Source organism: Arachis stenosperma, chromosome 2 (genome assembly GCF_014773155.1).
Source record: "Arachis stenosperma cultivar V10309 chromosome 2, arast.V10309.gnm1.PFL2, whole genome shotgun sequence".
NCBI lineage: Eukaryota > Viridiplantae > Streptophyta > Magnoliopsida > Fabales > Fabaceae > Arachis > Arachis stenosperma.
Genome location: NC_080378.1, coordinates 113,913,403 through 113,938,353, shown reverse-complemented (window position 1 = coordinate 113,938,353; position 24,951 = coordinate 113,913,403). Strand labels below are relative to the sequence as shown.

At 36.1% G+C, this 24,951-nt stretch overlaps 1 protein-coding gene across 1 annotated transcript; it reads left to right on the top strand.

The window, feature by feature from the left end:
- The first annotated feature begins 137 nt into the window (after positions 1 to 137).
- On the top strand, positions 138 to 24,843 carry LOC130961632 (BEACH domain-containing protein C2-like). Its single transcript, XM_057887603.1, has 32 exons — positions 138 to 190; positions 915 to 2,969; positions 4,213 to 4,997; positions 5,962 to 6,666; positions 7,350 to 7,484; positions 8,201 to 8,305; positions 8,644 to 8,757; positions 9,237 to 9,313; positions 10,761 to 10,842; positions 11,376 to 11,699; positions 12,454 to 13,019; positions 13,407 to 13,491; positions 13,617 to 13,811; positions 14,015 to 14,563; positions 14,656 to 14,799; positions 15,516 to 15,980; positions 16,538 to 16,683; positions 17,499 to 17,568; positions 17,693 to 17,776; positions 17,886 to 17,942; positions 18,039 to 18,107; positions 18,215 to 18,301; positions 18,389 to 18,505; positions 18,999 to 19,148; positions 19,258 to 19,342; positions 19,443 to 19,563; positions 20,333 to 20,429; positions 20,718 to 20,831; positions 21,007 to 21,364; positions 21,754 to 22,517; positions 23,000 to 23,122; positions 24,050 to 24,843. Exons 2-32 carry the CDS (start codon positions 971 to 973, stop codon positions 24,125 to 24,127), a joined length of 8,850 nt encoding a protein of 2,949 aa, XP_057743586.1. The 5' UTR covers positions 138 to 190; positions 915 to 970; the 3' UTR covers positions 24,128 to 24,843.
- The last annotated feature ends 108 nt before the right edge of the window (positions 24,844 to 24,951 follow it).

The following is a 24,951-nucleotide window of genomic DNA, read 5'->3' as shown; positions in this document are numbered from 1 at the left end:
GTTTCTGAAAGTGATATGTTTTCATATTTGACTGAGCAAACCACACAGCCTTTGCCAATAAGCTTCATTACTCTCGCGCCATATTCGCGCCTTCTCTCTCTCTCTTCTCTCTCTCCGCCATTTCCATTCTCGTTCCGATCGAATCCTCTCTCTCTCTCTCACGATCGCGTTCGCTGGATTCTTCTCCAAGGTAACGCACATTCCGATCACTCCTTTTTTTTTCTCTTCCTCTTTCCTCTGTTTTTATTATTTATGTTATTTTAATTTTTCACGTGCTCGAATCAATGCTGATTTCGAATATAAGAGTTACAATGAGAATGCGTGAAATGTGTGAAATCCGTTTCTTTGATCTGTTTTCTCGCAATGTGAAATGCGATGATTGAAGCCGATTTCATTTTCTGGATTTCGTCGGCTGGTAACTTATTATTGTTATTGTTGCTGTTGTTGTTGTTTAATTTAGAATTTCGCGTGCTTAATCACTATGAGGATTGAAGAATGTTTTCAAGAGTTTAGTGAAACTACAGCATTCCATGGATTTCGATGTTCGATGGAAGTGGTCTTGTGTGTGCGCGCACGTGCGCTTTGTTTAGAATTTTAATGGCTAAGGTAGTTGGTGTTCAATCGAAGTGGTGTTTTATTTGAGATTTTTAGCTAAATTTATAGTAAAAGTGGTTAATTATAAGTAACGTGTTGATGTGTTAATGGTTAATTTAGTCGGTGTTCTTCTTCTTATTACTTGGTAGTCTTAACTGGTTTACTATTTGCGAATGGATTTTTAAACGGTAAAGGTAGTTAATTACTGAGCAAAGTGCATGTACGCTCTGCTTAGTCAAAACATTTATATTATGGTCCTTTGATATCGGTTTTTAATTTTATTATTAAGCGAATCTATTTATTTGTTCTGTTGATTGCAGGTGGATTGGGCTTTCTTTCACTTGAATGAATATTTATTGGCTTCTTCAAAAATAGTATGATGGAAGAAGAGGATGAATCGAAAGAGATAAAAACATCCGGTATTGAATTAGATAGTGGTGGGGTAGTAGATGGTAGTGTGATGCAATCTGGTAAGAGTAATCAGAAAGAAAATCTAAGTGTTGGCAGTGGCGTTGAGGATGAACATGAAGTTGAAAAACAAGGACGTGGAGTTGATTTTGCAACATCACTTGTGGATGAGAGTCAGTTTGAGCAAGTGTATTTGAAAGATCAAGAGAAGAATAATGAGTATGCATATTCAAAACAACCGTCAGGTCTAGATGATGTACAGCAACCAGTTGATGGAAATGCAGAGGATTTTCAATATCCGTCTGGGACGTATTCGACAGGGTATTCTTCTCCAGTTGCTGACATGCAACATTATCCATTTAGTCCAGAGGCAGAGGAACATTTTGGTCAGTCTGCCTCATCAACTGGTTTAAATACACCTGGATTTTCTCCTGTTCGTTCTCCATCAAAGCCAAGACAAAAAAATGCCGTGCCAAATGTGTCCGCAGAGTTATTGCATTTAGTTGATTCAGCTATCATGGGGAAACCAGAAAGTATGGAAAAGCTAAAGAACATTGCAAGCGGTGTAGAAATTTTAGGGAATGGCGAGGAGATGGAGAACGTTGCTTTCTTAATAGTAGATTCACTTCTTGCAACAATGGGTGGAGTTGAAAGTTTTGATGAGGATGGTGCTAACAATCCTCCTAGTGTAATGCTGAACTCTCGGGCTGCCATCGTGTCGGGCGAACTTATTCCCTGGCTTCCTTATGTAGGTGATTCTGACGCTGTCATGTCACCTAGGACACGTATGGTGAGGGGACTACTTGCCATATTACGTGCTTGCACTAGAAATAGAGCAATGTGCTCAATGGCTGGTCTATTAGCAGTACTGTTGAGAACAGCAGAAAAGATTTTTACTGTGGATGTTGGCTTAAATGGGCAAATAAGGTGGGACGGAACTCCCTTGTGCCACTGCATACAGTACTTGGCTGGGCATTCTCTTAGTGTTCGTGATCTTCATAGATGGTTCCAAATCATCACAAGAACCCTTACCACGATATGGGCTCCACGCTTAATGATTGCAATGGAGAAAGCAATGAATGAAAAGGAGTCAAGTGGACCAGCTTGCACGTTTGAGTTCGATGGTGAAAGTTCTGGTTTGCTTGGTCCAGGTGAGAAAAGCTGGCCATTTATCAATGGGTATGCATTTGCAACATGGATCTACATTGAATCATTTGCCGACGCATTAAATACTGCCACAGTTGCGGCTGCAATCGCTGCTGCTGCAGCAGCTAAGTCTGGTAGATCATCAGCTATGTCAGCTGCAGCTGCAGCTAGTGCACTTGCTGGTGAAGGTACAGCACACATGCCTCGCTTATTTAGTTTTTTATCTTCTGATAATCAGGGGATAGAGGCTTATTTTCATGCACAATTTTTGGTTGTTGAAACTGGTATCGGAAAGGGAAAGAGATCTGCTTTGCATTTTACATATGCATTCAAACCACAGTGCTGGTACTTCATTGGTGTTGAACATATAGGCAAGCATGGAATCATTGGGAATGCAGAAAGCGAAGTGAGGTTATACGTAGATGGGTCTTTATATGAAAGTCGTCCATTTGAGTTCCCTAAGATTTCCAAGCCCCTTGCATTTTGCTGCATAGGAACTAACCCTCCTCCTACTATGGCTGGTTTGCAACGCCGTCGTCGTCAGTGTCCTTTGTTTGCGGAGATGGGCCCGGTTTACATCTTTAAAGATCCAATTGGCCAAGAAAAAATGGCACGTTTGGCTTCTAGAGGAGGTGATATAGTGCCTTCGTTTGGTAATGCAGCAGGGATTCCATGGCTTGCAACAAATGCCCATGTGCAAAGCAAGGCAGAAGAAAGTGTTCTATTGGATGCAGAAGTCGGAGGTTTCATTCACCTGCTCTACCATCCTAGTTTGCTTAGTGGGCGTTTCTGTCCAGATGCTTCACCTCCAGGTGCTGCAGGTTAGGTCATTTCTGTCTTGATCTTATGATAACATGTAAATTGTTATGCTACTGCATAAGTATCGTGTCAGTTTTTCATGCAAAATGGCCCCGGATCCTAATAAATAAATAATCCTTTGAAATGTTGTTTTCTAGACTTATAAGATGGATTCTCCCCTTATTTTTAATAACTTTTTGGATTGCAACATTCTAAACGTATCTAGGTTTTTTATCTGAGTGAAAACCATTTATTTTGCTATTTTAACTGGCTCCTTTCTAGTGTAATTCTTCTTCATTGTTAATTTATTTTTCTAACGTCCAGGGTATTTCCCCCATTATTCTTGATAAATATTAATCAACAGCTACTTGTATTTTGAAAAAGGAACTTGCATTCAGTAATCTATCCATTGAAACAAAATTAGGTTACATTTTCTTTCAAGAAACAAAATTGGAGCTGATGCATCTCCCTTGTGAGTTTCTTTTTTCTTATTTTGTGTGTGAGAGAGAGAGAGAGGTTCATTTTGATAGTAATCGGTTTCTTTAATCCTCTCTTGTCTTTTAGCTTATTGATAAACTGTTGAATATATAACCATTTATTTTCCTAGAGTTCATTCTGGTCCTTTTTCTGCTAACTAATGTTAAATTTCAACATAAAATAAAGGTGGCTAGTAAGTGTCCTTGATTCAAGTCTTATGGGCTCCAGCCTCAGCTGGTGTATAGATATAAAACCTTTTATATTCCTCTACTTAGGCTTTTTTAGGAGAGGTGTTTTATGATGCAAACTATAAATTAAGCTTAAGCTGGTATATTTTATGCATCATTCCTTTTTGGTATCTTTCCTGTTAGTTTATAGTCATAGTTCTTAAAACCTATTCCCTTTTGCTAAAAGCTGGTTCTCTTCATATGTTCCTAGTTTTGACATGATTATATTTACTATTACAACATGACAAAATTAATTTTGAGAGTTGAGTCATGACACAATGGTGAGGTTCTGCCTTGTGACTTAAAGCTGACCAGATCATTGCCTAAAAATGGCTTCTCTGCTTTCTGGTTTTTTTATTTTTATTTTTTTTGTGTGTATGTGTGTGTGTATGTTGGGGATTGTGGGTGGAAGGCAGCATATGTCTAGCCTCCCCAAACTCCACCAGCTAGGAGCACATACACAAAGCCACCCGGTCTTTTAACACGATAAAATTTATTTTATTCAGCAAGGTTTTAAAAATATGTTGAATTATCTTGTTATGGCTCTTTTGTCATGATTCAGGATTGCTCCGACGTCCAGCTGAGGTTCTTGGGCAAGTCCATGTTGCTACACGGATGAGGCCTGTTGATGCTTTGTGGGCATTGGCTTATGGTGGTCCACTGTCTTTGCTTCCCTTGGCTATAAGCAATTTACGTGAGGATACTCTAGAACCAAAGCAAGGGAATTTTTCTGTATCTATAGCCACCACGTCTCTTGCTGGTCCTATATTTAGAATTATATCCACAGCTATTAAATATCCAAAGAATAATGAGGAGTTATCTCGTGGTAGAGGGCCTGAGGTTCTTTCAAAAATTTTGAACTATCTTCTCCAAACAATATCTTCCTTTGATGTTGAGAAGAGTGATGGTGTAAGAGATGAGGAACTTGTTGCAGCTGTTGTCTCACTTTGTCAATCTCAGAACATTAACCATCCACTTAAAGTGCAGCTCTTCACTACGCTGCTATTAGACTTAAAAATTTGGAGCTTGTGTAGTTATGGAATACAAAAGAAGCTTCTATCATCACTTGCTGACATGGTTTTCACTGAGTCAACAGTGATGCGAGATGCCAATGCCATTCAGATGCTTCTTGATGGGTGCAGAAAATGCTATTGGATTATTCCTGAAAAGGATTCAGTAAATACCTTTTCCCTAACTGGAACAAGACCAGTTGGTGAAATCAATGCTTTGGTCGATGAGCTCTTAGTGGTAATTGAACTTCTAATAGTAGCAGCATCTCCTTCTTTTGCATCAGATGATGTCCGATGTTTACTTGGATTCTTGGTTGACAGTCCACAACCCAGTCAGGTAAGTGGTCCATGAAATGCGTTTTATCTCTTCCTTTTTGAGGGTTGATCGAAAGAATTGTTTGGCAAGATGCTGACATGAAGCACAATAAACAATAACATTATAAACTGCATATCTTCTTCTAATAGAATATCTATATGACTATATGTCATGTTTCTTCTTGGGCAGTCTTGAACAAACTTTGTGGTGAATGTTGATTGAACACAGTAAGAACAAATATGATTATGAACAATCATATTTGGGGGAAAGTTGAGGTACAGAGGCAGAAATTATGTAACCTTCTTGAAGGAGGTTTAGTCATGTGAGGAAAAACCAATAGATGCTTTGGCATGAAAAGATGGATCAATTTTACGAGCAAAAGGGATAGAGAAAGTTGATAGAAACTTTATGAGAAAGCCTTAAAAGTTGATATAAATTTTATCTGTTGATAGAGGTAAATGGAGCCAGTTGTTGTTTCACAAATTTATAACTGGCTCCTTTTAGCTATAGCTTCTATCTTGCACAAGGCTTTTTGTTTCATAGGGGATGGTAAACCCCAGCAGATGTATTGTACTATCCGCAAAACCTCTCTGTAATCCACATAGCACCTCATGTCTTAGTTTCATGACCATTGAAATAGGAAAATACCCACCTTTCTGGCTTAAGTGATAATCTATAATCTTCTGTGCATTGTATTAGATTGAGTAATTGAGTACTAGTAATATGCATCATTTGCTTATTGGTTATCTCATCTAAAACAGCTTATTTTGAAATTGAGATATCTAAGATGAACTTACAAATGCTAGTTTTGTTTTTAATAATATATCTATCAGTTCTAAAAATTATATATATATATATATATATATATATATATATATAGAGAGAGAGAGAGAGAGAGAGAGAGAGAGAGAGAGAGAGAGAGAGAGAGAGAGAGAGAGAGAGATACACACACAGACACACACTTATTGGTTTCTTTTTTTTTCAGATTGCTAGAATGTTGCATCTCTTCTACAGGTTAGTTGTGCAACCAAATAAATCTAGAGCTCAAACATTTGCAGAGGCATTCCTAGCGTCTGGTGGTATTGAAACGCTACTTGTCCTTCTCCAAAGGGAAGCTAAAGCTGGAGACAATGATGTCTTGGAATCAATGTCAAAGCATTCTGATCTTTCAAAACCTGAGACTAACAGTAGAATTGAGACCAGAGAAAGATGTCAGTATGATGAAGCATTTGAGGAGAAAAGTGAATACGTTTTACAAGACAATGACCAAGGTTCTCAATTTGTTGATAGTGGCAGTTATCTTGATGATCCTGGTTCTCCTGATGCGAATAGTGAAAGGATGGCATTAACCTCTGAACTTTCGTCTGACAAGAACTTGGGAGGCATAAGTCTATCTATTAGTGCCGACAGTGCTAGAAAAAATGTTTACAATGTTGATAAAAGTGATGGCATTGTTGTTCGAATAATAGGTCTCTTGGGTGCTTTAGTAGCTTCTGGGCATTTGAAGTTTGATTGCCCTGCTGGTCCAGATACATCAAGCAACCTTTTGGGTGTTGGACTAGATGAAGGAGGTTGTACTATGTTTGATGATAAAGTTTCTCTTCTTCTTTATGCCTTACAGAAGGCTTTTCAAGCTGCACCCAACAGGCTAATGACTAACAATGTTTACACAGCCTTATTGGCTGCCTCGGTATGACAAACTCTCTCTCCATCTTGTCTGTAATCCTTATCTTTAGAAATGCACAGATCAATATGAGAATTAGTTCTTTAAAGTTGCAAAAATGGCGATGAACTTTTCATTTATGTTTATTGTTTTATTATTATTTGAAAGTGCTACTTGATGCATCACTGGATGCATCTTGGTGTTGAAGATTCCCATGATTATTGTATGCCAACCTAATGTGATAAAACAATAGTACCAGTGAAGATATTTTGGATTCCCCATTTCTCAACATTTGCTTAATTTTTGACAATCCATACAGCTCATTTACTATTTGTTTGAATATTTGTCAGGATGACACTTTCGGTGACACATTCTCTATTCAAATTATATCATCTTGATCTTTCCCATTTCATCTACCACTTTTCTGTTAGTTGTCATGCAATTTTCATGACCATTTTTCTATGTCTAATGTTTCTTTTTCTCTCGGTAAAAGTGAAACTTGTTAACTTATAGAGTGACGAAAACACTCTTGCCAATCAGACAATTTCCCTATCACTATATTCGAATCATAAAACTAAGCCTTCAAGTCCCATAATCTCTATTGGGCAAAAACCCTTTGATAAATGTCATTAGTTAGCCATGGTGTTCCTTCTCACTAGCTGATCTTTCTTATTCCATGTTTCTTTTGGTCATCCTTCTTTCCATTTCAGTTAAATGCTTCTTCAACTGAGGATGGACTGAATTTCTCTGATTCTGGTCACCGCTTCAAGCATTCACAACTTCTATTGGTGCTTTTGCATTCCCTTCCATTTGCGCCAAGGCCTCTGCAGAGAAGAGTACTTCAGGTATTGGCTTACCATTTTTTTCTTACATCATTATATGTCTAGTATTTGTACATTGTATCTTATTCTATTGTTTTGTGAGGTCCTTTTAGTATCATATTTTTGCACTTGCTTCTTTGATCCATTTGATTTTGATGGATAGACTTGCTTATTTTATTGTTTTGTTATTTGATGCATTAGAATCTTATGCTACATATTTTCTTTTTCATTGATTATTATTCTTTCCTTTAAGTTTTCCATTTCCTAATCTCAGAGATTAAACATGCAATTCATTCTATATGCCTACCAAAGTTCCTTCATAGGCAGCCTGAGCCTGGTAAAATGCTTAAAACCAAAGTTAAGCAATTTACATTACTTTAAGGTACTTGGAACAGTAATTATATCAAGATGTATTTCACTGAAACGAAAAATGGTTTCATAGCTTCTTCATGGTGTGCGGTACATGGGACAACAGCAAACATGCTAGAGTACTTGTGAAAGGAGAATATCCAAGAAACTTTTTTTTTTATGCCTTATACTTTTCTGTGTGGCTTTGTGAAAGGAGAATATCATGTTTTCCTTGTTACTTCTAGTCACTTCTTGTGGTATATTTTTGTATATTATGCTTTTCGTCATTCTATCTCTCCATTACATTGTACTAGAATTAAGGATTCCAATTCTGGAAAACTTGTTTTATACCATCCAGTTTTTTTGAGCTGCTTGTTTGTGTATGATTTCAGGATGTTCTATTTTTGGCTTGCAGTCATCCAGAAAACAGAACCAATCTGACAAATATGGAGGAATGGCCAGAATGGATTTTAGAGGTCCTAATATCAAACCATGAGGTAATAACACACATACACACATACACATTTTTCACAACTCTAAGAATTGCCAGTGAATGAGAAGTTTATTGACTGTTACTATCCCACTACAACATGGTAGCAAAAAAGGAAACATTTGCGCGTGCACACATTTTTCACACTCTCAAACTTTGACAATGCTAAAAGTTCCATGTGAATGAGAAGTTTAATGATTGTCAGTGTTCCACAACAACAGGATTGGAAAAAAAGGAAAAAGCACTGGGTTCGAATAGTTAGAAATAATTGTGAATCTATGTATTGATTTATGCTGTAATTCATATGTGATGTTATTTATGTACTTACATAGTTTGGTTTGACAGGTGGGTTCAAGCAAATCATCTGATCATACAAGCCCAAGAGACATAGAGGACCTTATACATAACTTCCTTATGACCTTACTAGAACATTCGATGCGCCAAAAAGATGGATGGAAGGTTGATTTTGTTTAGATCATTACTTCCTTTTAAATATACTGCTTGTCATTGCTGATACCCATGATCCACTTTTTAGATCTCTTGGTTGGCTTTTTTTCGTGCCTTTAATGTATTAGTTCTTGGTTCTTTGGCTGGAGCTGTAACAGTTGAACGTCAAAATATTAGATGATATAATACTTGAATGTGAAATGGATTTCAAAAATAACTTTCTGGTTCAGTGTAGTTTCATTGGTCATTTGGTAGAGAATTACAGGTTCATATCACCTTGTGATATAAGGTTTGGTTGTTGGAATGCTAAAATGCTGTGGAATATCTTATTCACCTCTTAGCAATATATGTCTGTTGGAGTTCTCCAATGTTATTAACTCCCTAATTTGATCATTTTAACTTACTATTAGATAGATGTTTTTTAAACTTGTATGATTGCTTGTATTATCTACTTCATTAATACTGTTTAGTGCTGCTAAAATTTTGTATAGGATATTGAAGCAACAATTCATTGTGCTGAATGGCTTTGTATTGTGGGTGGATCTAGCACAGGAGAACATAGGATGAGGTAAGGCACCCACTATGAGTTTCATAAAATAAGAATGCATCATGATTTTCCTGAAACATCATACTATATTTTGAAAACCTTAGTTGTGTAGAATTAATTTTGAATGATAATGTTACCCCACTTCATTGATGTTGTTTGTAAGTGAAACTTATATGAAAATTGTCATAGATGTCAAAATTAAGGCATATGAACATTGTCTCCTGTGGTGCATGTAATATCACTCAAGTGTTGAACCTAAGAATTTAAGTTCTTCCTTACATTGTTGTTACTCTCCTCTTTTATTTTCTACAAATGCAAGAATAGCTATGTATGTTGTGGAATTGTGAGGGTAGTCTCAAGATCACTTGAACAAAAGATATGCTAATCTACTAACATGAATTGGTCAAGGTGGTAGGTGCTTTAGTCCCATAACTAGATGTCCCACATTCTAGCCCTAGGAATGGAAAAATCCTCATCGGTAAACCTCTACCCCCTTCCTCCTCAGACCTAGCTTGGAGTGGGCCAGGTTAATCAGATTTTTGGTAATAAGACTCAGATGCAAGTGGTTCCATTAAGATCAAACAAAGAAGGAATGCTGATCTGAAGAAAATTTGGTTTGATTCAAGTTAAACCAATGATTGGGTAGGGTCTAAAACTAAATAGAAGTTACAAAAACTAGATGAGGAAATGTGAAAAGCAGTAGGAATACGTATTCCACAGTTATTTACAAAATACCTAAAGAATACTTCTTGGCATCTTTCGGATTATAGTTTCTAATCCCAAATTCATGTTGGGATTCAGGGTGAGCAAATTTGATCTTACCCAAAATTACATGTTTCGCAAGAGTAAGACCATGGTTGTGTGGTGTTTGATAATGATTTGAGGGTATCATGGCCTGGTTATGAGTAGATGTGAAAAAGGTTGCTATTCTTAAGTTCAACATGGTATGTTGAGACAGGCTGGTATGTTTAAGGTAGGCTTGAACAATTGTCATAAGTAGTATTTATAAAATTGGGATCATTGTTAAGGACAAAATCTGCTAAAAGCTTAAATTGTAAGGTGAAGCTTATGAATAGTTAAACATTTCAGACATTCTCTCATCCTAGAGCCTTTTGAGCTTGAGGCATGAACAAATGCAGCAAGGATTGAATACTAACACTAGTCTAAGAAGCTCTGAAGCCATGTCAACCACCAGTTGTCCTTAAAGTTGTAGAAGAGAAAATTCATGAATGGTTTTAAATGATGATATGCCATTATCTGAAGTTTAGCTGAAATGTGCTTCTGTGCTTTATGTGCTTCATTTAACTATTTTTCTCTTGGAATACACATTTATGATACTGGTTAGCTTTACATAGAAGACTTTTGTGAACTTTTTTTTTTCTACCAAAAAGTTTCCAATGACTACACTTTTTCGAATAGAAAAAAAAGGTCCTAATGTATATTATCACTATTCTTGAATGTCTTGAAGGCGTGAGGAAGCATTGCCTATATTCAAGAGGAGACTTTTAGGTGCCTTGTTGGAGTTTTCTGCTCAAGAATTGCAGGTTCAGGTACATTGGTTTTTGTCAATGATCTTCTTTTCAAACATTTTATTTATGGCATGTAGGCACAATTGTATCCTTTTGTCTTCTGATTCTATTTTCCTCATCAATCATTTTGGTTCCGAATGTCCATGCTTATCTAAAAATAAATAGCTTCACTCATAGTTAAGCACACCTAGTTAGTGTTTGAAAATGGTTTCTGGGATACAAATATAGAGATAATGAGACACTAGTGATGGATACAAAGACAAATGTATTTGTTAATAATTTTAACATTCGGGGATAAAACAGAAAAACAAAATGTAAAAAAATTTCCATTTCAGTGTCCTGTCTCCACTATCTCCACTTGTTGGGAGAATGGCAAGATTTTATTGTCTTTAAATTTGTGTCCCAGAGACAGATTCCAAACACTACCTTAGAAATAAAATCTGTACATACAAGAATAATTGCAGATACACATACTTACCCACTTTTTTTTTTTATGAAAAGAGTGGAAGGAAACAACAATTAAAGTTTTTGCATTCATATTTTCCTGAATGCAGACTCACACTATTGCTGCAGCTGCTGCTGGCGTTGCAGCTGAGGGTTTGTCTCCAGATCTCGCTAAGGTGGAGGCTGAGAATGCAGCTTACCTGTCAGTGGCATTAGTAGAGAATGCTATTGTGATACTTATGCTTGTTGAGGATCATTTAAGGTTACAGAGCAAACAGTTTACTTTACGCGCCACAGATGTCTCTCCATCTCCCCTTTCTCTTTTTTTTCCAGCCCAGGATAACTCACCGTCATTGTCAGTAACTGGAGAATCAACAGAAGTTATGGGTGATCGCACATCGTCCTCTAGTAATTCTGGGGCAGTCTCTCTAGATGTATGTCTGCTAAAATTTAAACTTAGGCATTCATGGTAGAAGTCATAAATTGATAGGGTTCTATACTGCTTATAGTTTTGCCTTCCATTCATGAATTCATGCAATGGTAGCATGCCATTTTTTACTTTGCACACCTTTTGTTTTTCTTTTCTGGAAAATATTTATTAAGCAAGCATCCTATACACTACCTCTATCCAAAATTAACTGTCCAGTTATAAATGCTCTCACTAATTAATGAAATGATCGGAAAAACACTAGTTTTATTGAAAGGATTTAGCTAACTTGTGCCCTGAGGGCACATTTTAAAAATATAATAATAGAATCTTTTTAATGTTTTTGATGTATTCAATGCATTGGAAATATAAAAACGTTTATTTTTTCAACAACTTTTATAAAAAATTTCCTTTTATAGTGTTTTTAACCTATGCCTTTAGGGCACATTTTAGCAAAACCCTTATTGAAACTTAATATTATTACTCTCCTCTCTCTCTGTGTTTCTCTCCTTTGCTAATCTCATTTAGTAAAGACAGGATGAAAAAAAAAATCTCTCTAAAGTACATCAACAGGACAGTAATTTGTGGAAGGAAAAAAAAATCCTTCTATACAGGATAGGAAATTTTTGGTTGAGGTAGTAACTTAGATTTGTTTTTGCATAATGCTTTCCTTTGAATAGTCCATTTTTCTTTCTCTTTTCCCTTTGTTTTGCATGTTTATCTCAATATTGTTCAAGCATTCATGTTGTCCACTATTCTAGGTCCTTGCTTCGATGGCTGATGCAAATGGTCAAATATCCACTTCCGTGATGGAAAGGCTTGCTGCTGCTGCTGCTGCTGAGCCTTATGAATCTGTTTCTTGTGCTTTTGTATCCTATGGGTCCTGCGCTAAGGATTTAGCTAATGGCTGGAAATTTCGGAGCCGTTTGTGGTATGGCGTCGGCCTTCCTTCGAAGGGAACTCCACTTGGTGGTGGTGCAGGAGGATGGGAAATTTGGAAGTCAGCTTTGGAGAAAGATGGCAATGGCAACTGGGTTGAGCTTCCTCTGGTGAAGAAGTCTATGGCAATGCTCCAAGCATTGTTGCTAGATGAGTCCGGCCTTGGTGGCGGTCTTGGAATTGGCGGAGGGTCAGGCACTGGGATGGGAGCAATGGCTGCATTGTACCAGCTATTAGACAGTGACCAACCATTCTTTTGCATGCTCCGGATGGTTCTTCTATCAATGAGGGAAGAAGATGATGGGGGAGAACATATGCTGATGAAGACTTCAACAATTGAGGATGCAATCTCTGAAGGAAGGAAACAAAACTCGACACTTTTGTGGAGGTAATGCTATCATTGCTATCTAATACCATTTCCAGTACATGTTTTAATCATGAATGGTTTATTGATCTGGATTAAATTTGGCTATCAATTGGTATAATTCTATACAGCACCATAATATTGACATTTGCTCATTTTTCCTTCCTCTCTGTAGCTACACACACACACACACACACACACACACACACAAACACATACTATGCGTGTGCATGCAACACACAGTAAACTAAAGCAAAATGGAATGGACCATGATCTTGTCTTATTTATCCCTAATCTTGTCTTATTTATTACTAACACACACTATGCATGTGCATGCAACACACAGTAAACTAAAGCAAAATGGAATGGACCATGATCTTGTCTTATTTATTTGTCTTGTAATTTGAACAGTGTCCTCTCTCCAGTTCTGAACATGCCAATTTCTGAGTTTAAAAGACAAAGAGTGTTGGTAGCATGCTGTTTACTTTATTCTGAGGTTAGTATTTTTCAGCCTTTAACATTTTTATTCTTGCTTAATATGTTAGGCTGTTATCAAAGTATGTGTCGTTTTTTGTATTTTGTGCACAACCATGTAGTTACCATAGTACAACATCTGGTCAGGTGTACCATGCTGTTAGCATAGACCAAAAGCCTCTCCGTAAACAGTACCTTGAGGCTATTTTACCTCCATTTGTTGCGGTCTTGAGGAGGTGGCGCCCCATCTTGGCTGGAACCCATGAACTCGCAACTACTGATGGTCTGAATCCTCTTACCGTAGATGATCCTGCACTAGCTGCTGATGCCCTTCCAGTCGAGGTACTTTAATGTGTATTGTGCCAGCACATGCACTCATTGAAAATAAATTAGAGGAGAAAAGTGTTCAACCAATATGAATTAAAAGATTGAAATGATCAAATTTAAAAATAGTCCAAGTTATCTGCTACAATGAGATTCTATATGGTGTTGATCTTCAATTCATTTGTATGATTTTACTGCAATGCATCTAACATTTCTTTCAGGCTGCTCTGGCAATGATGTCTCCAGCCTGGGCTGCTGCTTTTGCATCTCCACCTGCAGCAATGGCATTGGCTATGGCAGCAGCTGGTACTTCAGGTGGTGAAAGTCGTGCCCCTGTAAGAAATACCCAACTTAGGCGTGACACCTCATTGATGGAACGGAAACAACAGGCTAAGCTTACTACATTTTCAAGCTTTCAAAAACCTTTAGAAGCACCTACTAAAACTCCTCCATTACCCAAGGACAAAGCTGCAGCAAAAGCTGCTGCTTTGGCAGCAGCTCGTGATCTTCAACGATTTTCAAAGATTGGTGCTGGAAGAGGTCTTAGTGCTGTTGCAATGGCTACATCTGCTCAGCGAAGGAATGCTAGTGATATGGAGCGTGTTAAGAGGTGGACTATAACTGAAGCAATGGGAGTTGCCTGGATGGAATGTTTGCAGCCAGTTGATACAAAGTCAGTGTATGAGAAAGATTTTAATGCTTTATCATATAAATTCATTGCAGTTCTAGTTGCCAGTTTTGCCCTAGCAAGGAACATGCAACGGTCTGAGGTTTGTTCCTAAACAATTTATGTTACATGGTTTTCATATTATATATTGAGATATTGTATGTATGTTATATTTTTATATTTCTTGTTTGCCAGATTGACAGGCGTGGTAATGTTGATATAATAGCTAGGCATCGAATCAATACAGGAATCCGTGGGTGGCGCAAACTTATTCGGCAGTTAATTGAGATGAGAACTCTTTTTGGGCCTTTTGCGGATCATTTATACAGCCCACCTCTTGTATGTTGTAATAATATAACCGTCTACATTGTCATCACTAAACTTGCATTCTTTGTTGCTTTTCATAAAACTTGCATTCTTTGTTGCTTTTCATCTCTTTTTCGCCTTAAATTCCTTTTAGTGTAATATATATATATATATATATATATATATATATAGAGAGAGAGAGAGAGAGAGAGAGAGAGAGAGAGAGTAAGAGAGGAGAGAGAGAAACTCTGAAATTTTGAGAATGATATTATGTTTAACTCAAAAAAAAAAAATATTATGATTAACTCACTTCACTGTAATTAGACTTATATTGGGGATCATATACTGCTGTAATAGCAGGGGCAATCAGGTGCACTAGTTTTGACAGTTGGCTGTTAGTTATGCCGGCTCTCCTGGGAGTCAGGCTTAACCTACACTCATCAACTTATTCTGTTAGTTAATGATATTTCTTGATATATAATTTAAATGCCTTGATCAGAACAATTCAATTCAATTTTTTAAAAAAAAAAATACCTTCTCATACCTGTGTTTCCAGAATTTATGTGGTGGGATTTTGGTGTTTTGCAAAAAAGTGAAATGATGTATTTGACATAATGCTCTGATTTTGCTGTTTCCGATGTTCTTGGTGAATTTCATATTTGAATAATTCATACCATCTTCTATTAAAATCTTAGATTAAAAATAAGGATGTGATGTTTCACCATGATGATAACTTCTATAATATCTAGGTTTTTTGGAAGCTAGATTTTATGGAAAGTTCTTGCCGGATGAGAAGATGTTTGAAGAGGAATTACCGAGGATATGATCATTTAGGTGCTGCAGCCAATTATGATGATGATAATTCAGAGAAGAATAAAGATCAGAAAACACCAATTTTATCAGCAGAAGCAATCTCAATAGACGGTATAAATGAAGATGAAGAACAGGCTGAAATTGATAATCTGGACGCTAAGGTTAATGATATTGAAGACAAAGTAATGAATCAGCCTCCTAAACTTTCTGAACCAGTAGAGCAAACTGTAGAGCAATCTTTAGAAACCAGTGCAACCAAACTTTCGAGTGTTGAAGGTATTGTTCGAAGTTCTTCGGGGATTGCACCTGGCTATGTTCCAAGTGAACTTGATGAAAGAATTGTTCTTGAGCTACCCTCATCAATGGTCCAGCCACTTAGGGTATTACAAGGAACCTTCCAAGTAAGTTTATTTGTCCAGTTTAAAGTTCTTTTAATTCTTCTTAATTATTTATTTATTTTATTTTATGCATTTGAATTCCTCTGCAGGTAGCTAAGCTATGCTGATGATATTGCATATATGTAAATAAAGATATTTTCCTTTTCTGAGAATTGCCTTTGTATGCTTCTATTGATTTTGTAAGCCCATTTGAGGTTGATTAGGTTAGTGGAATTTTAGAAAGCTGCTGGTGGAGGAAAAGAGAAGAAGAAATTTCAAAACATAAAAGTGAGAAGAAATCTCTATATTGGTTCTTGAAGATTTATGGCATATCAATTTGGTCAATCAAAGAAGGATGCGTTAATTTGAGAGATTTTTTCATCTATTTATCTTCTCTTCTTGATTTTTGTAGCTTTTGCTTTCTTTGATCAAAATGCCTGGAAACTTTTTGTTGGATAAAATCTGATATTGCTTACTATTTGCACTCATAATTTTAGTGTGGCAAAGGTGCATGTTGAAAATGTTTTTTCTGGGTAGCTGTTGTAATTGTACAATTGTAAATTAGCATTGCCTGATTGCAGGTAACCAGTAGGAGGATAAATTTTATAGTAGATAACAGTGCATGCAGCACCCCCGTGGATGGTTTGGATATCAATTCTGAGGCATGGGACCAAGAAAAGGATCGTAGCTGGTTAACGTCATCCCTTCATCAAATTTTTAGCCGGAGGTGAATGAATTCATTTCAATGAACATTCATAATCCTGTCAGTCTATTCTATATATGTGTTTTCATTTCTAATCATGATGCATATGTCGACATTATATTAAAACTATTTATGGATCTTATCTATTAACTTTTTATTATCTTGATACCAAGAATAATCTTTGAACCATCTATATGTTGATTTATTATGTGGCATACTATATGAATTTGCAGGATGGCTTTAAGCTAAAAGTGTGACGGTATTAACAAACCAAATTAACCTAAAATTACCCTTTGTCCACTCTCATAAAAGAACAAAACTGCACACAGTTATTAAAATCTTAGGTTTTATTTGGTCTTTCTTGTGTTTTCATTTTCTAATTATATGTTTTCAGTGATAATTACACTAGTGCCACCTTGCTTCCCCTGCTTCTTCCTTAAAAACTTTTATGAGGAAAATGGTCAACATGAAACTAAAAGTTCCAATAAGTTTGAAAATATGAACGAGATGAAAACAGTGGAACATACTTCTTATTATTGATGAAAACCTAAGCTTTTGAATTTTAAAATATGAGATAAATAAACCAAACATACTGTTAACCTTCTGAATTTGCAGATTGATAATCCTAAAATGATCCTTTTTGAGGAAAGGAAATTACATTATGGTTCAAGAGTAACAAGCATCTTAATAAAGTAGGAACTTACAATATTAGCCAATGAGTTGATAGCTTAGTTACATGATGTTTGCTGGTCGATAGTTGATAACATATTACTTTTATGTCCATATTAATAATGGAAAAAAAAAAACTGTCATTTTATCAGTATTTGTTCCTTTTACAGATATCTCCTTAGAAGAAGTGCGCTGGAGCTATTTATGGTGGACCGTTCAAATTTTTTCTTTGACTTTGGGGTATTTCTCTTTATTTGTGCTACTTTATTCTCTATTTTTCCATAAGATAATCTTGGATTTGTAATATCTCCAATGTTTAACACTCGTATTCCTAATACTTATTACCAATGAATTTTCTCTTCAGAGTAGTGAGGGGCGAAGGAATGCATATCGAGCAATTGTTCAATCACGGCCTCCTCATTTAAACAATATATATTTGGCCACTCAAGTAATGTCTTTTCTTTTACTGTTCTCTTTTGCAAATCATTCTCCATGTAGGCTTAGGATAACAATAAAGGATGTAAGCAAAGAACCTAAGAATATACCACTTTTTGCAGAGGCCAGAACAACTTTTGAAAAGAATACAACTTATGGAGCGCTGGGCTAGGTGGGAGGTATGAATTGAGCCTTAACTGATCAAAGGATTTTGATTCTAATATAATATGCATATGAATCACTTATATTCATTAATTTTATAATCCCTTGTGCAGATCAGTAATTTTGACTACCTAATGCAACTCAATACACTGGCTGGGCGTAGTTATAATGATATAACACAGGTGATCTTTTTCCCTTGTTTCTTAATTTATTAATTTTTATCTTATATGAAATTGTTATTTATATATCACCTTTTTGTGAAAAAAACAAAAAACAAAATTTCTGGCAGTACCCAGTTTTCCCCTGGATTCTTTCTGATTACAGTTCTGAGAGCTTGGATCTTTCTAACCCTTCTTCTTACCGAGATCTTTCAAAGGTATTGTATAATGAATCATGATTTAATCAGTTCTAAGAGAATGCTTTTATCTTTTCTCTGATAATTAATGCTTATGACTTGATGCAGCCTATTGGTGCACTGAACCCAGACCGTCTGACAAAATTTCAAGAGAGATATGCTAGCTTTAACGACCCAGTCATCCCCAAATTCCATTACGGATCACACTACTCCAGTGCAGGAACAGTGGGTTCCCCTCTATTTTCCGTTTCCTTTTCCAATAGAAAATTAAAAAATAATTTATTTGTCTATGTTTTGCCAGAGTTGTTTGGTAGCTTTGGGGAAGTTGATTTTTAAAGGGACTATATTAACTGATAGCCAGGCTGTTTCAGAATGCTAATAACAAATTTAACTCATAGATATAGCAACTTATGGCCAAGAAGTCATACAAGTCGTAATAGGGAAGCCGACCAAAAATTCAAAAATTCTGATGTATAAGGTCATGCTTTGTTGATATCTTGCTGTAGAATTGGTGTGTCTATTTTACTGCTGTGATAAATTTTAAAATTAGTTTATATTCATAGCACGGCATAAACCACTATGATAATGTTGACATGTTTCATTTTTCAAACTACAATAGCAATAGAAGCAATTTCTTATTCTGTACACAATGTTCTCTAGTATGGTTGATTCTTAGTTGCTTGTTTTGCAGAGTTAATGGTTATTATCTTCTTTTCAGGTTCTGCATTATCTTGTTAGGGTTGAACCATTCACTACCCTTGCAATCAAACTTCAAGGTGGAAAATTTGATCATGCGGATCGGATGTTCTCAGATGTTTCTACTACTTGGAATGGAGTCCTTGAGGACATGAGTGATGTGAAGGAATTGGTAAGTCTATCAACTTTTATGACAAACTGATTGATTTGTACATTATGCACTCTTCTCTCATCTTGTGTATGTTTTTTTTTTTTTTGGCCTATTTATGTCAACCTATTAGGTTCCCGAGCTATTTTACCTCCCTGAGGTCCTCACAAACGAAAATTCAATTGATTTTGGCACAACACAATTGGGAGAAAAGCTTGGTATACTCTATATTTTCTGCATTTGTTTCTTTAGAAGAATTTGTGGTATAGTCAAGTGCATATTTTAGTTATTATCCCTGTGATTCTTCTGCCATATCAGATACTGTAAGACTTCCTCCTTGGGCTGAGAATCCAGTTGATTTTGTGCATAAGCATAGGATGGCTCTGGAGAGTGAGTATGCATCTGCTCATTTACATGAGTGGATTGACCTCATATTTGGGTATGCACCTGCTTCAAATTTTTTGCTTGTCCTTTAACAATACTCTTCTCTTTTCCTTCACATATAAAACCAAACATACTCTGCTACTTTAACCAGCCTGCTTGAATCTTATCTTCTACATCCTCTTTGGTTTCTCCATTATCCTATATAATACACAAGATACTTAAATCTCTTTACTTGTAGGAGGGTGCTTTCTCCAATTTTCACTTATGTGTTAGTGTTTCCAATCTTTGTCCCGAACTTGCATTCCATATATTCCGACTTACTATGGCTTATGCGCAAACCATACACCTTTAATGCTCTATATGTGGCCAAAACTCCTCATTCTTGTCCTTAATGCACTTAGTTGATCCAAATCTCCCGTCCTTCTTTCTCAAGTCTTTGCTATCTTGTATATACCTCTTTCCCCAAAGATTGATAAAGACCTTCATATGCTCTTGTTCTCACTTTACTTAATACCACCTTTGTTTCCTTCTTAACCTTGTATTTTTCCCAATTTTCGTCATTGTGACATAAAGACCCCCATGATAATTCCTATCCCATTTCTATTCTTCACCTTTCTTATATACAAAGCTTAAACCCGAAGGTATCCAACTCCTTTTCCTTCATCCCTATCCTAACACAACCCTCCTCTTCTATCTGGACTTGGGACCGGCTATGTAACATAGGCGGAGTTATAGTATCTATAACAATGCTTTCCAAATTTTCATTATTTTTGTAGCTTCTAGACCATTTACATCTGGTGACATTAGTGAGTTCGACCATGCAGGTATAAGCAAAGAGGCAAAGAAGCTATAGCAGCGAATAATGTTTTCTTTTATGTTACCTATGAAGGAACAGTGGATATTGATAAAATATCTGACCCAGTATGTTTCCTTTGCTTCTCCATATTTCAAATTCTTTTGGATGTTTGAATAAAATGCAACCCCAGTTATTTTATTTATTTATATTCTTTACCATGAGAATTAACTTCTTTGCCTCAAGGATGTATGACATGTTAATTATACTATTTTGCAATATGAATTTATTTTGTCATTTACAAGCAAACCATCCACAATTAGCAATACAGTTGTTGCATATTGGCAATCTTATCTGTATTTTTGCAAATTATGTTTCTGCAACTTACGACTCCCTTCTGTGCATAACAAGTAAAGGTACAACAGCGTGCGACACAAGATCAGATTGCTTATTTTGGACAGACACCATCCCAACTTCTGACTGTTCCTCACTTAAAGAAGAAGCCATTAGCCGAGGTTCTGCATTTGCAGGTAACTATTGATTCCATTGGTTTGACATCTTCATTGTACATAAATACAGAATGCTGTCTCTGTACTTCTTAAGATTTGTGCCAGAATATTATGATAAGTGTCTTTCATGTGTTGATGACAAGTGAATGTGATTATAATGATAATCCATTAATACATATATTGCTTTGTATATCAGACAATATTTCGAAACCCCAAAGAAGTCAAGCCATATGTTGTTCCATCCCCACAGCACTGCAATCTACCTGCAGCTGCCATTCACGCATCTTCAGACATGGTTGTGGTTGTTGATATGAATGCACCAGCAGCTCATATTGCACAACACAAGTGGCAGCCCAATACGCCTGATGGCCAGGGTACTCCATTCCTTTTTCATCATGGGAAAGCTGCATCAGGGTCTGCTGGTGGACTTATGCGCATGTTCAAAGGGGCAAGTGATGAAGAGTGGCTATTTCCCAAGGCATTAGCTTTTGCTGCTTCTGGAATTAGGAGCCAAGCTATTGTTGCTGTAACATGTGACAAAGAAATCATTACTGGTAAATCTAGATAAGTTAACAATGGGAGCTATTTTGGATGTTTACAATGTTTACTCACACAGGATTTATAGAAGAGGAACATGTTAAAGAAGATATGGATAGAAGTCCTACTGATCATTTATTTGCCTTAAACTATATAATCAAGAATTAATGGTTGTAGATTCAAATCCATATAGCCTCTAGGTAAGATGAAACCAATAAATATATAACCATAAAGCATGACAGTTGGACATCAGAAATTCTCTTTCTTGGATACAGTTTTTTGTCTCTGTCTTCTATGTTGGATCAAAATTTATTCACTGTGTCAGCTCAACTTGCAAAACACTTGTAGTTGTTGCTTATGTATGGTGCTATTTAACATCTAATTTGAAAATTTGGCTTCTGGTTAGGTGGGCATGCTGATAATAGTATTAGGGTAGTATCTTCAGATGGAGCTAAAACCTTGGAGACAGCTTATGCGCACTGTGCTCCTGTAACTTGCGTTGGTCTTTCACCGGATAGTAACTATCTGGTGACAGGATCTGAAGATACAACAGTAATAATCTGGAGAATACATAGGTCACATACATCTCGTGTATCAGACTCTTCCATTAGCTCACTTCCTTCAACCAGCGGTACTTCTTCATCACATTTGTTCTTCGAAAAGAATCAGAGACGCCGCATTCAGGGTCCTCTACAGGTACTTCGGGGGCACCACGGTGAAATACTTAGTTGTTGTGTCAACTCAGATGTTGGAGTAGTTGTTTCATGCTCCGAATCATCAGATGTTCTCTTGCATTCAATAAGGAGGGGACGTTTAATCAAAAGGCTGGATGGTGTTGAGGCACATTCTGTTTGCCTTTCCTCTGAAGGGGTTGTCATGACCTGGAATGAATCACAGCATACTCTCTGTACCTTTACTATTAATGGTGTTATGATAGCCAAAACTGAATTATCTTTCTATAAAGGCGTCACTTGCATGGAAATCTCTGTTGATGGGAGGAATGCTTTGCTAGGAATCAGTTCTGCAGAAAATAGTAAACCCCAGGATAACAGTTGGTGGAACAAGACAGGTATAACTGATCCTGATTCACCACCAAAAGAAACTCATGAAGCCGACAGAATCGATGTCCCATCACCATCAATTTGCTTCTTGGATTTGCACACTCTGGAGGTAGAATATCCATGATGCTCAAATGTGATGCAGAAAATAAATTACAGATGTTATCTCTCATTAAACTGTCACTATGTTCTCTGGCTGTATGAGATAAGGTTTTGTTGTTTTGTATGTGCTCTCACTGAAAACTTGTGCTTTTCCTAAAAGCTAACTCCAGAAATTTTGTATATTTCACCCAACATTATTTTAAAAAAAATGAAAAAAAATTCTTTTATAAACAACCAACAATTGGTTTGCAATCTCTCCTTGCAATTGTAACATCTTATTTATTTTACCACTTTATCTGCTGTTTCTTGTTGAATTATTATATAGAAGACATCAACATTTTTTAATTTTTAAACAAATTAACACTTTATGTGAGTCTAACAAAACATCATAAATGTTCATCTTGGTCCAGCATTTTTACTGTGTGATGCATGATCTCCTTCTTCAGCACCCGGTTCTTCATTTAACAGTTCTACTATACTATTTTTCTGTAGGTAATTCATGTAATGAAGCTAGCAGAAGGACAGGAAATCACAGCTCTTGCACTAAACAAGGATAACACGAATCTTTTGGTTTCAACTTTGGATAAAAATTTGATTATCTTCACTGATCCAGCTGTAAGTTAAATCATTCTTGATAACAATCCTGCCATAGATCAGTCATTGCTTATGAGTGAATTAGCGTGCTTAATTATCCGTTTGTGTTCTCTTGGAGGAAGGAATCATTTTCCTAATCCTTGTAAATTTTCCAAACGGATGAACTTCCTATATCTCACTTGCAATCTAGTTTCTTCAATACTATTGAACATGTGGAAAGAAGACCAGCAGAGCATTCGATTAGAAGGGTACATCATATGGAAGATAGACCAGTGTTTACTGTTTAGGGGCAAAGAAAGACCTAAGAAGACTCAGAAGAGAGATCTAAGCATAAATGGACTTATTGCAGACATGATACATGATACATGATAAGGTGTAATAGCATCATTTGATTCATGTGGTTGACTTCATCTAGTAGGATAAGGCTTTGTTATTATTATTGTTGTTGTTGCTGCTGCTGCCGTTGTTGTTGTGAAACCATTTACTCCAAAAATTTAAGCTATTAGGTATAGGCACATGATAGTTATATATCTAGCATTGCACTTTATCTCGATTTCCACAATTTACAAGAAGTTCTTAAATGTTCTTGGAGCATACAAGAATTTCTCCACCACAATTTACACCTCTGTAGTGTGGTAGGTTTTTATATTTCTGTGTTCCTGTGGGATCACCTCCATGAAAATCAAATTGGTTACACTGGACCAGTGAGTGTGGTGCACTAAAACCTGTGACTTTCATTATTCTTAAAACTAGATTATTATATATTTGTTTGTCATGAAAATCTCATTACATTTTAAGCCTGACCATCGGGTCAGAAATTTAAAAAAATATTATTCCTCCAACTAACCAGAAAAATGTTTATAAAAAAATTTTATAGCCACAATATATGTTGATGTCTATCCTACATATAATACAATAGCCGATAACTCTCTTACTATTTGCTTGCAGTTAAGCTTGAAGGTGGTTGATCAAATGCTCAAGCTTGGTTGGGAAGGTGATGGGCTTAAGAACCTCATAAAGTCATAGCTTTTAGGATATAGAGAAGTCGATTATAGATCTCCTATACATAATAATTAACAATTAGGAAAATTAGGATTGGGGTTTATACCACTCTTGTTTATAAGCATTTTCGTTTCATCCCTTTGGTTTCAGAGATGTCTTGTAACATATGTGACACTTCTTTTCTTTTTTTTAACCACCACCACAGTATTAGGCTTTTAGATTTAGCTCAGGGGTCCTCTTCGCTCTCCCAGCTTTACTGAAGTGCTTGTATTTGACAGACTTCTCGCTGAGGCTTGAGCCATTAAATTTTTTCTCTTCAATTTTTTCCATTATTTTCTCTTTCAGAATTGTAGTGAAAGAAAATTTTATATATTAGCTATTCTTTCTTGTAGTGAAAGAATATTTACGAGTATATTTCGGCTAAAGGCATGAGTCTTCAAGTGACACATTAATATAAATCTTTCCATCTTTTATTTTCTAAACCTTGTTAGTATTAAGTAGGGAAAGATTCAAATATATCAATGTTGCCGCATATCTTTGTTTTAATTATTTTATATTATATTAAGTATTCGTCTCTCATGAATAAGTTTTATGTACGTAATTTATAAGATGAAAATCTGATAATAAATATAAAAGACCTGTCACTGAAAGTGGTGAATGTTAGAGAGAAACAAACACTATCTAAATGAAATTACTCTGATGCCCATTCTCAATATCTAAATGAATGGAATTTTTCACTTTCAGCAAGACTACACAAATTAATCTTACCCAACCCGTGGCCAGAAGCCAGCACGTGCGTTTTCCTAAATATGACATGATATGATATGATATGATAATGCTTTAGTTAT

What these genes read in the sequence shown, in the direction of transcription:
- LOC130961632 (XM_057887603.1), top strand. Translation starts at nt 971, where the DNA reads ATGATGGAAGAAGAGGATGAATCGAAAGAGATAAAAACATCCGGTATT. An exon ending in GCCAAAAAGATGGATGGAAG is followed by an intron (nt 8,758 to 9,236) that starts GTTGATTTTGTT and finishes AATTTTGTATAG; the next exon opens with GATATTGAAGCAACAATTCA. An exon ending in CTTACCGAGATCTTTCAAAG is followed by an intron (nt 18,302 to 18,388) that starts GTATTGTATAAT and finishes GACTTGATGCAG; the next exon opens with CCTATTGGTGCACTGAACCC.